The 13318-nt window shown below is 36.4% G+C and overlaps 1 protein-coding gene across 7 annotated transcripts in view; it reads right to left on the bottom strand.

Moving 5' to 3' along the window:
* Positions 1 to 345: 345 nt before the first annotated feature.
* Positions 346 to 13318, bottom strand: part of mtgo (miles to go) — a 520265-nt gene continuing 507292 nt past the window's right edge. For all 7 annotated transcript variants that reach the window (XM_067122008.1, XM_067122025.1, XM_067121992.1 and 4 more), the window contains 7 exons: positions 10410 to 11115; positions 9969 to 10229; positions 2070 to 2285; positions 1744 to 1910; positions 1018 to 1142; positions 631 to 825; positions 346 to 500 (listed from right to left, as the gene is read on the bottom strand). In XM_067122008.1, coding sequence (XP_066978109.1) covers positions 369 to 500; positions 631 to 825; positions 1018 to 1142; positions 1744 to 1910; positions 2070 to 2285; positions 9969 to 10229; positions 10410 to 11115 — 1802 coding nt within the window. In that variant the 3' untranslated portion in view covers positions 346 to 368. The remainder of the gene's footprint in view (positions 501 to 630; positions 826 to 1017; positions 1143 to 1743; positions 1911 to 2069; positions 2286 to 9968; positions 10230 to 10409; positions 11116 to 13318) is intronic.

Genomic DNA, 13318 nt, shown 5'->3' with positions numbered 1-13318 from the left:
TATATATATATATAGGCATAGATAGATTTATATAGATATAAAATATATATATATATATATATATATATATATATATATATATATATATATATATATATATATATATATATATATACTGTATATCTATATCTATATATCTATCTCTCTCTATATATGTCTATATATATATATATATATATATATATATATATATATATATATATATATATATATATATATATATATATATATATATATATATATATATATATATATATATATATATATATATATATATATATATATATATATATATATATATATATATATATATATATTCACATACTAACATAAATTATAAAAATCTAAGTTTAAGCACTGTCGGTGGGTTACCGCTCGGTCCCAGGGATTAGGAGGCGGTAAAATACATTTGCAGCAACAGCACACAATAAAGAAAGTACCACTAAAATTACAACAGCTTTCTGTTGATCACTTAGCATATGCCACTGCATTCCAGCCTCCTGAAAATAAATAAAACTAGGTCACTCCATCTACTGTGAACAAGGTCTGCAAAATCATCACATCTTCTAATTAGACTGTGCACTATCTATATAATCTGTCTTTAAAAAAAAACATAAAATGATTTCTTACCTGTGAGGGATTGGCAGCTGTCTTTGTGGTGAAAAGAGGTGCAGGCTTGGGAGTATTGAAAAGGGTTGGTGAAGAATAAGATCCCGACATAGTTTCTCCATCTGCACACATACGAACACCACAAACACGCACATAATAACCAGTCTGGGGTTCTAAGTCTGTCAGTGCAAATGATGTTTCAACTCCAGTATACACCTAAAATAGAGTAAAAGAATACAGACATACATATATAAGTTATGATGAATATTGACACAACACTCACTTGTACAACATGATTTTCAGAATACAGACATATATAAGTTATGATGAATATTGACAAAACTCTCACTTTTACAACATGGTTTTCAGAAAACAGCTATTAGCCTAATTAACAAACAAAAAACCTACCAGACAATAATCTTGGTCTTTAACAGCAACCTGCAAACGGTACACCATTGAATCTTCGCCAGGGCAACGCACGCTACACCACTCAACTAAATGAGTTCCTTCTGATCCCTCTGTTACACGAGGAGCTTTTGAGAAAGAATTGAAGCAAAGATTAAGCATTAATTTGGTACAATGGCAGTTTAGTAGGGTTGTCAAAGATAATTTTATCAAAGAACTGAAATTAATTTGGCAACTACTACATACTGACAACTTCACTTTGTAATTAAAGTAATCTGGCTTCATAATTTCATGCACATGTAGTTCTTAAAAGGAAACCAAAAAGTTATTCCATAAATAACTGATACCGCACTTCCATGTAACCAACTCATTATAACAATATGATTCTTGTGAATTCTTACATTAAAATATTGACAGTATTGTAATGCCTAAATTTCCTCATATGTTCCACAGGGCTTAACAAATCAACGTTCCAGTGTCTTATTACTTTTGTTTTTATGACATTGGTCTATATTAAATAGTGTTTTCAGAAATAAAATGAACTCTATATATTTATAAATTATGCACAAAATGATCAAGTATAGAATTTATACAGTGCATATATATTCTGCTTTTAAAATGGAACCCCTTACTACAAATAAATAAAAATAGTCCTCATAAAAACCTATTTATCAACACTGTGACAGCATATCAAGTGTAAAATAGTGACAATCTACACATTTTAATAACCTTTTGGAGGTGGGGGTGGAGCTTTAGTAGTTGACAGATGAACCACTGGCGAGTAAGGTCCAACACCAGCTTCATTGCTTGCACAGATCCGTAAGCGATATTCTGTGTTTTCATCAAGCCTCACTAACTTGAAGTTTTGATTGGTGCCACTATATACCTGATAAAACCTACCAGGAAAAAATATTTTTGAACTGTTACTACCACATCATTCATCTGTTATGAGGATTATTCAGAGAATTGTACACGAAATCACATTCAAATACTCATTAAAATTTTCATCAACAATCTATGATAAGCATATGAATAAAAGCCTTGGAAAAACTTACTCTCTTGTGCCACTGTGAGGGTTTAAAAATTCCATCTGCAATGAATATGTAAGCATGTCCACATTACGTCCATCTCCCCATTTCAAGCGGAGTGAGTTATATGAAGCTCTGACCAATTCAATGTTAGGAGGAGTAGGTGGCAGAGGACGAGTTGTGACTTTATGGTAGGCACTGAAGCACCCTGCACCAACACTATTCACTGCTTGGATACGCATCCTGAAGTAAGCCATATAAAATAAAATATAAAACAGCTGAACACTCTGATCCATTGTTTTATAGAACTTGTCACTTTGGTGCAAAGGAATGACTAACATAATAACTGACCTAATTTGATAGTAGGCATACTCTCCTAAGCATAGCAAGCTCCCTTCAAGCTGAAAACATACCCCTTAATCTATCAACCCCACTTATGTAGTGTGATGTTAGTACTGAGGGAGCCCCTAAGTTAAAGAGTACAGATAACTCTCCATTTACAAGGGTTCTAAATAACGTTTTTACTTTAAAACAGGCTGATTAGAGGAGATAATGATCTATTTACAAGAATCTCTGACATGCACAAAGGTAAGAAGCAGCAACAGTATGAGCAAAATTTCCCATACTGCCTCTAAGCAGTATCCAATAAAAGTAGACATTTCATTGCCTCTGAACCTAAACTACCTATTACACCATTTTTTGTACATATGGGGAAGTGGAGTCGTCGCTTGAGCCAGCAACACAAATTGGAAGGGCAGCAAAGGGAATTAAGTACTGTAAGGTGATACTGATGGACAGTGAAAACCTGTTTTTAATGTTGTGTCACTCATGAATGTTCACATAATACTTCTTATCAGAACCCAAAAAATAAGGGTGGAGTTTCCCACGTCTTGGAACCAAAAAGGCTTCAGCTAATTTGGTGACCCTTAAAAGAAAAGGGAAGAGATTCAATTTTTTAATTTGTATCAATGAACTGTGAAAAAGTGGGGATGGAAGGTGGAACTCATAAAAATACAGATACAGTAACTCACATTTACAAGGGTTCTCAATACTCTACCTGATTTTAGATTAAAATTGGCTGTGATTAGAGGAGATAATGATCTATTTACATGATATCTCACATTCACACACGTAAGAAGCAGCAAGCAGTTCAGCATCAGGGTTCTCACTGAATCCACAAACTAGTGGAAAAGTGGACATGTTTTATTATTATTTTTTCTTTTAATGTCCAAGATTTGAAATAATTAGCTTGGGTATCAATATTCAGGAAATAATGCTTCCTATGAATTTTATTTGTTCTCTTTTTTTTCTTTGTGGTTTTCCACTAATATCACAACATGATTAATGTAATGAGGAATATTGATAATAAGCAAATGTATGTTTTAATTTGTTATTGAACAATAAATCTCATTTAGTTACATTTTTAGATATTAATATAATCTGACTTAAGAGGTAAACATTACCTGTGAATCATTGTGTGCCACTAAGGTATATAATATCTATGACAGTTATGTAAAATATGCTTGACTGGTGAATGTTGGTAACTGAATAAACATCCAAGCAGTAAAAATTAATTTTTGAATCTTCAATGCAAGTAATTTATAATTTCTGTTACCTTTAAATAAACGAAGACTAAGACTTTCACTTACTAATTGGGCTGCTTCTTAATTCCCAACTATAAAATTATTGTGGTGCTCTCACCGTTATCCAGAAAACAGGTGGGTGCTCATCAGCTTAAAAGGGTTGAGAACCCCTGTTCTAAGGGTATAGTGACTGATCCAGGACTTGTGTTCTGCTAGGCAGTGGTGATACGGCAGCCTTGACACAATCGGATCACGCAAGCACTCCTAATGGGGAAATATCGCTTGCTGTACTTGCTGAATTGCGGGAGGAAATTGTGAGCAGTATCAAGGACACCCTGCCACTGGGCATCAATATATCACATGCTATCCATGATTCCCAAGAGGAAATCAGGTCAGTCCTGGATACTGCCTTAGATGTAATGTGTAAAACTTCTCAGCCTTTAAACAAGAGAATAAAGTGGCTGCACAGTCTACCAGGGTAGAGATTGGTTCTTGTACCAAAAAACTTAATCATGGGAACAGGGTAATATAAATCCTAAGCCAAAACAAGAAGCTATCCCCACTAAAAACTGGTAGCAATAAATACAGCCAGTTTGGGCTATAAAACTTCAAGTCAAAAGTTAGTATGGGCTCCAATAACTGCCCCCTGATGATACTGATTGCCCTTAGCATGATGCCTCAATGTGTATCCTTTCACCTGATAGAAAATACCTCATCAATGAAAGGACAACTATGAAGTTGAACATGTAGTATTTCGGGACTGAGCAGCTTTTCCTAATACTGAATGGTGCTTAGTCTCTCCTTCAGTGAAAGCCATAGGAGAAACCTTTTTTAGGTTAATGGAAAATATAGTTCTACTACTTCTTTAGAGAACCAATATGCTCTCAGGGTAGCCCCAGCCTTCTGTCCCTTCACTTTTAAAACAATCAGTTAAGTGAAGGCAGATTTTCAGAATTTTGTGATAACTGGGAAGTGAGTCAGTGGCGGAAATAAAGCCATTTGTCTCCGCCATTCCAGTATCTAATAATTCTACTAAGGAATGGGCAACACTTGTTCTTCCTTTTGAGAGAAAAAAAGCTCTCTCTGGACAGGGCTACTCAGCAATTTGGGACCCCTATGAGAAAAACCTCAGATGGGACAGCCTTGGCTGAATTTCATGCTAGGGTCCACCTCAATATTATAACTTCTACTACTATGCTGGAAGTTTCCATTAGAAGGCTTCCAGAATCTTCTAGAACAATGTTTGCTGCAGTAGTCAAAACACTAAGCAGACCCTATGGGAAGCACTCTATGATTTTCTGGAGTGTTGCATTAAAGCTTGAAAGGAAACATTGGTGGGTTCCAATACGTCACTTCCCAATGTAACTTCCCTATTACATTCTACCCACTTCTGTAGGGACCTTTTTGAGGTGTCTCTTGTTCAACTCATTGAATGAGCCCAACAACAGAACTGTACAATACATGCTCTTCTTGGAAAAGGGGACACCGGGAAGCAACGGACTTGAGAGTTTCTTCTCCCTAAGCCAAGGAAAGTTTGTTATGACCCGGAGCCATACAAGTTTCAGGTGATCCCTAAAGGATCCTTTCAACAACGGAAGAGAGGACAACAGCAGCAACAGCACCCCTTTTGAAGGGTACAAACACACTCCTATTGGGGAAAAGGAAAGTCAACTCCTGGAATGCCTATTAAAGGCAAAGGAAAGAGGTGGAGCCCAATAGGACTTGTATGGTTGGGGGTAATCATCTACAGCATCACACGCAATGGAAGTCCTCCCCTTGGGGGACAGTATTATTTTCAACGGGCTAGGGTGGAAATAGTCTTATCCTCCTCCCTCTTTAAAGGGGTTTTTCCAAAAACCAAACCCCTCCTTGAAAGATTACATGCAGAAGGCCCTCTTAAAGGGAGCCACAGAGAAACACATTTACTCGCCACCACGCACGTCTCTTCAGCACACCCAAGGAGGATTCATCTGAATGAAGGGTGATCCTCGATCTGTCAAGTTTGAACAAACACACATTGTTTGCCACAGTTTCCGGATGACTACTGTTGCCCATGTATGTTCGATTATTCTGCAAGGGACCTGGACCGTCTCTATAAAACTGAAAGATGCATACTTGCATGTCCCTATTACCATTCTCTTCCGCCCCTTCCTAGGGTTTCAGATAGGGAAGGAAACGTACAGATTCAAAGTCATGCCCTTTGGCTAAACATTGCCCAAAGAGTTTTTATAAAATCAGTAGCAATAATTGTCCAGGAACTCCAGGAACTCACGAAAGAAGGAATTCAACTGGTAGCCTACCTAGACAATTGGCTAATCCAGGGGCCCACCACAGAAGTGTGCTTATGAAATCTGAGAGTGGTAGTCGACAGACTCCAGTCAAAGGGTTTTCTAATAAATTGGAACAAATCCTGCCTTACACCCAGCAGGTGTTTTCTGTGGCTGGGAACTGTTGGGATACTTCTTCATGGCCAGTTGTCTCTTCCCACCAATACTCAAATCAGAAAAAGGAAGAACCAGAAAAAGTTCTTTGCACAGCCCAGTTTTTCCAGGTGCCAGTTAGAGCGTATGCTGGGCTTGTTACAGTTTGCATCTGAGGTGAACCCAATCCTCAGACTGCAACCAAAAAATGTAAACATAGTCTGGCTCTTGCATGCGAGAAAAAGATTTGCGATTGACTTCACTTTAATGGAAAAAAAAAACAGCAAAATTTCATTAAACTTTATTTCACTTACAGAATAAACTATACTGATCTACAGTATTATTATTGTAATATATGTATAAAAACCCATTGTCCCGATATCTGTAACTATTTTACTGTAGGTACATGTTGCCATATTTTTTCTTTCTCTGATTTACTGAACTGTGCTTCATTACAAGTTTAGTAGTTGACTCTATGATTATCACACACAACAGTACACATGAGAATATTTTATCACTGTTGATTATTCATCCCTAATCACCATAATATTTAAAATCCCAATTTCATAAGTAAGTAACTCAAAAGTTCCTGTGTACTCTCTCATCCCCAGCTTGTCAAGTCAAGACTTTGTCTCATCCCAAGCTACTGTGCTGAGACTTCGTTTATAAGTAGTAAACACCAGTTCTCTCTCTCTCTTAATGAAATATGAATTACTGTATCAAACTTTCATGTACAAAATTAAAAATAATAATTCCATTAATAAATTTGTTTCTTTTGGGAGCTAAAAAAATGATTTTCCTAATTCTTTCAGTAGTAGTGTGCAGCTTCAGTCAGCTGATTCTCAAAACGTAAACATTGCAAATGTGGGACAATAGTTTTTTTTTTATGCATATTACGATAACAGATCAAAATAGTAATACAGTATACTAAATGGATTCTGTAAGTGAAATAACAATGTGTTTACATTAATATTAGTACCTGAAAATTAGTAAATCATTGTAAAGTACATACACAAGAGAATTTTTATCACTGTTGATGTTCTGTTCCGTGAACTATTACATAGGTTGAAGAGTATAGAAAGTATTTGAGTGCACAGTTAGTGTTTATAAATGTGGGAAAGGTTAATAGCAGTGTGGGAAAGGTTTATAAGAGTGTGGGGAGGGATTATAAAGCCTTAAATACATATGTACAGAGTAAATAAAAATATAAGGTGGCTACTTTGCCGATTTTCGCCTATCGCGGGGGTTCTAGAGCCTAACCCCTGTGATAGACTAGGGATGACTGTATACAGTATATATACATTATATGATGTATATATATGCACAAATACAGATATAACTATGAGAAGGCAACCATTTAGCCCTTAAACGCTGACTGGACGTATCGTACGTCGACTAAAATTGTCTGTTGGGTGCCGAGTGGACGTACCGTACATCGACTACAAAAAATTTCAACCTTCAGTCAACTTTGACTCGACCGAAATGGTAAAAAAAATGCAATTGTAAGCTAAAACTCTTACATTCTAGTAATATTCAATCATTTACCTTCATTTTGCAACAAATTGGAAGTCTCTAGCACAATATTTCGATTTATGGTGAATTTAGAAAAAAAAACTTTTTCCTTACATCCCCGCCAGAATTCTTTCGTCACGTTGTCGTAATGTTTGCACCGTTTTATATTAGTCGTTACAAAGTTTTATATATGAAAATGTGCACAATTTCATGTAGAATACAACAGAAAATAACTCATGGTTGTAGCTTTTATCAGTTTTGAAATATTTTCATATAAATCACGATAAGTGCCAAAATTTCAACCTTTGGTCAACTTTCACTCGACCGAAATGGTCGAAAAACGCAATTATAAGCTAAAACTCTTACTTTCTAGTAATATTCAATCATGTACCTTCATTTTACAACAAACTGGAAGTCTCTAGCACAAGATTTCGATTTATGGTGAATTTTTGAAAAAAAAAAACTTTTTTCCTTATGTCCGCGTGGTAACTCGGCCGAACATCTCAGAAATTCTTTCATCACATTGTCGTAATGTTTGCACCGTTTTATGTCAGTCGTTACATTAACTTTTATATATGAAAATGTGCGCAATTTCATGCAGAATACAACAAAAATAACTCATAGTTGTAGCTTTTATCAGTTTTGAAATATTTTCATATAAATCACGATAAATAGAAAAAATTCTACTTTCGGTCAACTTTAACTCGACCAAAATGGTAGAAAACTGCAATTGTAAGCTAAAACACTTACAGTCTAGTAATATTCAATCAGTTACCTTCATTTTTCAACAAACGGGAAGTCTCTAGCACAATATTTCGATTTATGGTGAATTTTTGAAAAAATTTTTTTACGTCTGCGTGTTACGAATTCATGCATCATTTTGTGATAATATTTTCTCTGTGTTGCTTTGATCGTTTTACAAGTTGTTATATACCAAAATCATCACAATTTAGTATACAATACAAAGAAAAAAAAAATAAATCGTTAGCTTTAACCGTTTTGCTCACAGCGCGATTTGTATACAATTATATATGAAATTTTTTTTTTCGCGGTCATATATTTCAATATTTATATATGATAATGATACATTTTTTCCTTTCTGATGGTTGCATACTAAACTTTAGGCAATTACAAAAAAAGGAACCAAAAATGAACTCTTAATCTTAAAAACTAAGCGTGCTGTGATTTTTTGAAAAAAACTTTTTTTCCGCTTCGGCGCTAACTCCTGAACGCAGCCGGCATACGACAGATACTTTTGTAAATAGAGGCTCGGCGTTAGAGGGTTAGAAACACAAGGTTTTTTATTCTTCCTTGAGATTACTGAGCTAATTGTAGTGAAGAATTCTTTATCGCACATCCTCTTGTAAGTCAGAATCAAGAAGTGGAGGCAAGACTGCCTAGTTTCAGTATAATTTTTTTTATCTTTACAGTAGACCTGGTTCCTTTCTTGTATGAATATACTAGCTCCAACTATAAGAGGGGTTATCAGGCTTTTGAGAAACATTATATAGTCCTTTACAACTATTAACTTAAGTAGGTGCTCATAAGAAGAGTACTGTATGGAGTTTTGAATGTTTAAAGGAGTTATAAGGTCCCAAATGGAAAAAGTCCAAGACCCTTTGGTCCAGGGAAGGTTACACACAGCAAGGCAGGATAAAGACTGGTTACACTTTGTAAACATTGTGGGGAGTGAATGTGAAGGTATGACAGGGGAAAGAAAAGTATGATATCAAGAATTTTTCCTTATGTTAGTACTGTACCTCATTTTGAAAGGGCCTGTCTCAACATGGGACATGGATTTCTTGCACTGTAGTCAACATGGACTGGGTATTTTCTTGGCAGATACAAGAATACTCAGATTTATTACCCAAGCTACAGGAGGCCACACCTATTGAGCAGGAGTTTTCTTGGCAGATACAAGAATACTCAGATTTATTACCCAAGCTACAGGAGGCCACACCTATTGAGTTTCTCCTGCCATAGGGTTTCTCTACATATAATACACCCAACCAGGTTTGGAACACAATTTCAAGCCCTTAGAGAATACTTTATGGTGTGCATACACTCATATTAGCAAAGATACAAGAATAGCAGTCAATCCTGGAGTTGCTAAAAGTAGGTAAAAACCTATGCACTGTACAATGCTGGACAAAGTGAGAAAAATGACTGGAAATGAACAGCTGAACTATTTGAATCAAATACTTTTAATAACATGTGAGTGACAGATTTAAGGGTACACACCACAAGTAAGAGGTTTTCCCTGACCCTTAGGAAAACAGGTTCATAATACAGTACCTACTCCCAGTATATTGTTAGTTGTTTGTTTACCCTCTGCATTCATTCCTAAATTCCTAGTTTACCCATTTAATTAAAATCTAATATTAAAGTGTAAAACTGTATTATTAACTTACTTGTACAATGTTTCTGGTAAGAGGTCATCCACTGTAAATTCTGTTTCAGGCCCTGGAGTAGTAACTGTTTTGTCTCCAATCTCTAAAACATAATGTATGACGGGGTCACCATGATTGGCAGGTTCACCCCAAACAAATGTCACTGAAGTAGCAGCTGCTGTTGAAGAGATGTAAGCTACTGGAGATGGAGGAGCAGCTGGAGTTGTTACCATAGCATGAGTAGACCACGGCCCTGTGCCAACACTGTTGCTACAAGAAACCCTGAAATTAGAAGTGATGCATGCTACAATAAGGATAATACAGGAGAAGCACAAATACTTTCTAGACAATTAACTAACTTTTACCTTTTGTTTCTAATTTTTTTTTATACTGATAAAATGGCTATGGTATACAGGTGAAAAATACCAGAAAACTTGAAAAGATTGGAAATTTAAAACTAACCTGAAGGCATATGTAGTAGCAGGTGCAAGATTTCTTACTTCTGTTGTAGTAGCAGATCCAGTATAGGCATTGGTAAATGTAAGCTCTGATTCAGGATCTCCGCAAGTGGATGATGATTCTGAAGATTCTGCATGCAGACAAGAAACCTCTGCAACCTGTACAACATACTGATCAATACCAGCTCCATTGTTAATTGGCTCTTCCCATGCCAACTGTACAGAATGAGGACTTCTGCAAGCAAGGTGTGGAGCATGTGGAGCATCTGGAGGTCCTGCCCCACTCACTACCTCTAAAGGTTCTGACCATGGACCTGGTCCTATGCGGTTTACTCCACGTACCAAAAATATATAAGGCCTTCCTGGTAACAAACTGGCAACAGTACATTCAAGGTCTCTGCCACAATAGACCTGACGCCTATCATTGTCCGGAGCCATCATATCTATATGATATTCTGTGACAGATGCTCCTCCATCGTATTCTGGTGCACACCACTGAAGCTGCAAAACAGAGGCTTTTGGTTTCCCTAGAAGTCTAGGAGGTTGGCACTGCCCAGGACAAACAGCTTCAGTACAGATAACTGCTATGTCACTCCAATCACTCATTCCACCTGGACTCATGCTTAACACTCTTACTCGGTAATTGGTACCAGGATTAAGATCAGTGCATTCTGTTTCTAGTGTCTCCCCAGAGTAAATACATTCAAAACCTGCAAATTGAGAGAGAATTTAATAGTAATATTTAAAGACCTGTAACACAAACTTTGAAATCAATTAGCCCTAAGCACTGTTAAACTTCCTCTGGTTTCACACCCTTCAAAGAAAAAAATTTTCTTTGTTGGGCTTCTGAAATCTGATTCAGTTCTAAAGCATAAAAAACACTGAGAAAATTATAAAACACTGTTCTAAGTTTAATAAGTCTTTTAAAAATGAAATTACCTATCAGATCAACCTAGGTTAACAATCAAGGAATTATAACTACTGTACATACTTCAAATATGGAAGCAGTCAAAGTATTACATACTTATGTACTATTCACAGATTTTATCCACCAGCCAATTACTTTGGTACTCAAATGATAAACCACTAAAAAATTTACTGACCACTGTAGAACCAAGTATCATTCTCATCCAGGACATGAAAGACAGTCTTTGCTCTCTCACCAAAATTCCTGTTTGAAGTGTAGGCATAAACTATCTGCTTCCTTAATGCAGGCATATATAGTTAGGCACCAGGGTGCAGGCATACAAAACACTGTAGGAATGCACGCATGTATTATTTGGCACCGAGTGGTTGAAATACAATCTAGTATTGGGGTGTAGACATATATCTGGAGTGCAGACATGGTGTTTTGGAATTACAGTAATACTACTGCACTGTATTAATGACTAGTTTAACCATACAATTGAATTAAAAATCTTTTTTCTTACATAGTTGGCCAAGTTTTGTTTCTCTCAATTCATGAATGTATGTCTGCACATAAAAATACATAATTACATGTGCACAAACCTTCATGATGAATGTTTGGTGCATTAGATTTTCCCCTTTTATGGGGTTAGACTTGAAATGAGCTCCACTCTCCTATTTTGTGCACTTTCTGCCTGATCTAAATCTGGTCAAGGTTTTTGTCTGCGCTCTTGGCTGAAAATTTTCTGGGCCATCCTACTTAATGGCTGAATGATTCAGAATAACATCTTGCCATAGATATCAATTGTTCCTTCATATAAACTTTAGGCTTTGTAGGGACAAGCACATAAAAATGACATTATGATAAAAAGTTTTATATACAGTATACTTACCAAGTAATTACATAGCTAAGAGTTTCTAATTGCATGGCAGCTTAATTAAAAAATTCGAGGGTAATGCTTCAAAGTTTAGTGCAGGTAACTGTCTTACCCATTAATGGGAATACCAGGAACGACCTAGCAGACAACCTCATTCTGTTTATGCCATGTATCCATCAGAGGGGAGGAGGGGGGTCCGATCATGTAATTACTTGCAAGTACATATAAAACTTTATTTTATTATAAAAATGTCATTTTTATATAAGTAACAAGTAATTACATAGCCGATTCCCACATTGACAGGAGATGGGATACATGGACATGTTCTACTCCAAAACTTGAAGACATATGAATCTGAAACAGAAAAAGTTGCTAGCACTGAATACAATGCTTGTCGTTCCTTATCAGTCAAGAGAGCCTGCAGTAGAAAACTGCCTCTGGCTGGTGCTCAACTTAACCTATAGTGACATGGCGGTATAGGCAGGAGTGCCCCTACTTAAAGTGGAAGCTTTGCAGCAAAGTAGTAGTCTGATGGCTACCAAAGCATCATTGAAAGTTTTGCAGCGAAGGAGCTAACAGATAGCTGGCAAAACTACAAAAAGTGCCCTTGACCTTGGCACAGTACCACAACAAAAAGAACCAGATAACACTGTCATCTACACTGAAATAAAAACCACGACCCATCCACTGATAGTAATGGTTGCTCCAGGTACACTGTAACCCCACCCAGACAAATCCCACAAAACTCAGCACCTTACTACAGGGTGAAGAGATAGTATGAGAGAATCCTATGCTTGCTTCCATGGTACCATGCCAGTTACCAATAATTGCAAGGTACTGCAAAAACTTAAACTCTCTTTTAACTTTCCTGAAATAGCAAGGAGCGAAGATCGACTACACTTCTAGAAGGTCGATTGTAGACTGGAAGCAAGGGGCATACATTGCCTGAAAGCTAATGAGGTAGCTGTTCTGACATCTTTAGCGTTCACTTAGAAGTATGCCAAAAGCTCTCACATTATCAATGTGTGTTTTACAAATTTTTGAGTGGTTTCTGATATTCCAATATCATAAATCACTAAAAAATTTGTACAACACACACTGATAATAAAGAATTCTGCATTTTTGGCCA

This window comes from Macrobrachium rosenbergii, chromosome 2, assembly GCF_040412425.1.
Source record: "Macrobrachium rosenbergii isolate ZJJX-2024 chromosome 2, ASM4041242v1, whole genome shotgun sequence".
Classification (NCBI taxonomy): Eukaryota; Metazoa; Arthropoda; class Malacostraca; order Decapoda; family Palaemonidae; genus Macrobrachium; species Macrobrachium rosenbergii.
The sequence above is the reverse complement of the archived record's forward strand: the minus strand, read 5'-3'. Positions and strand labels throughout refer to the sequence as shown.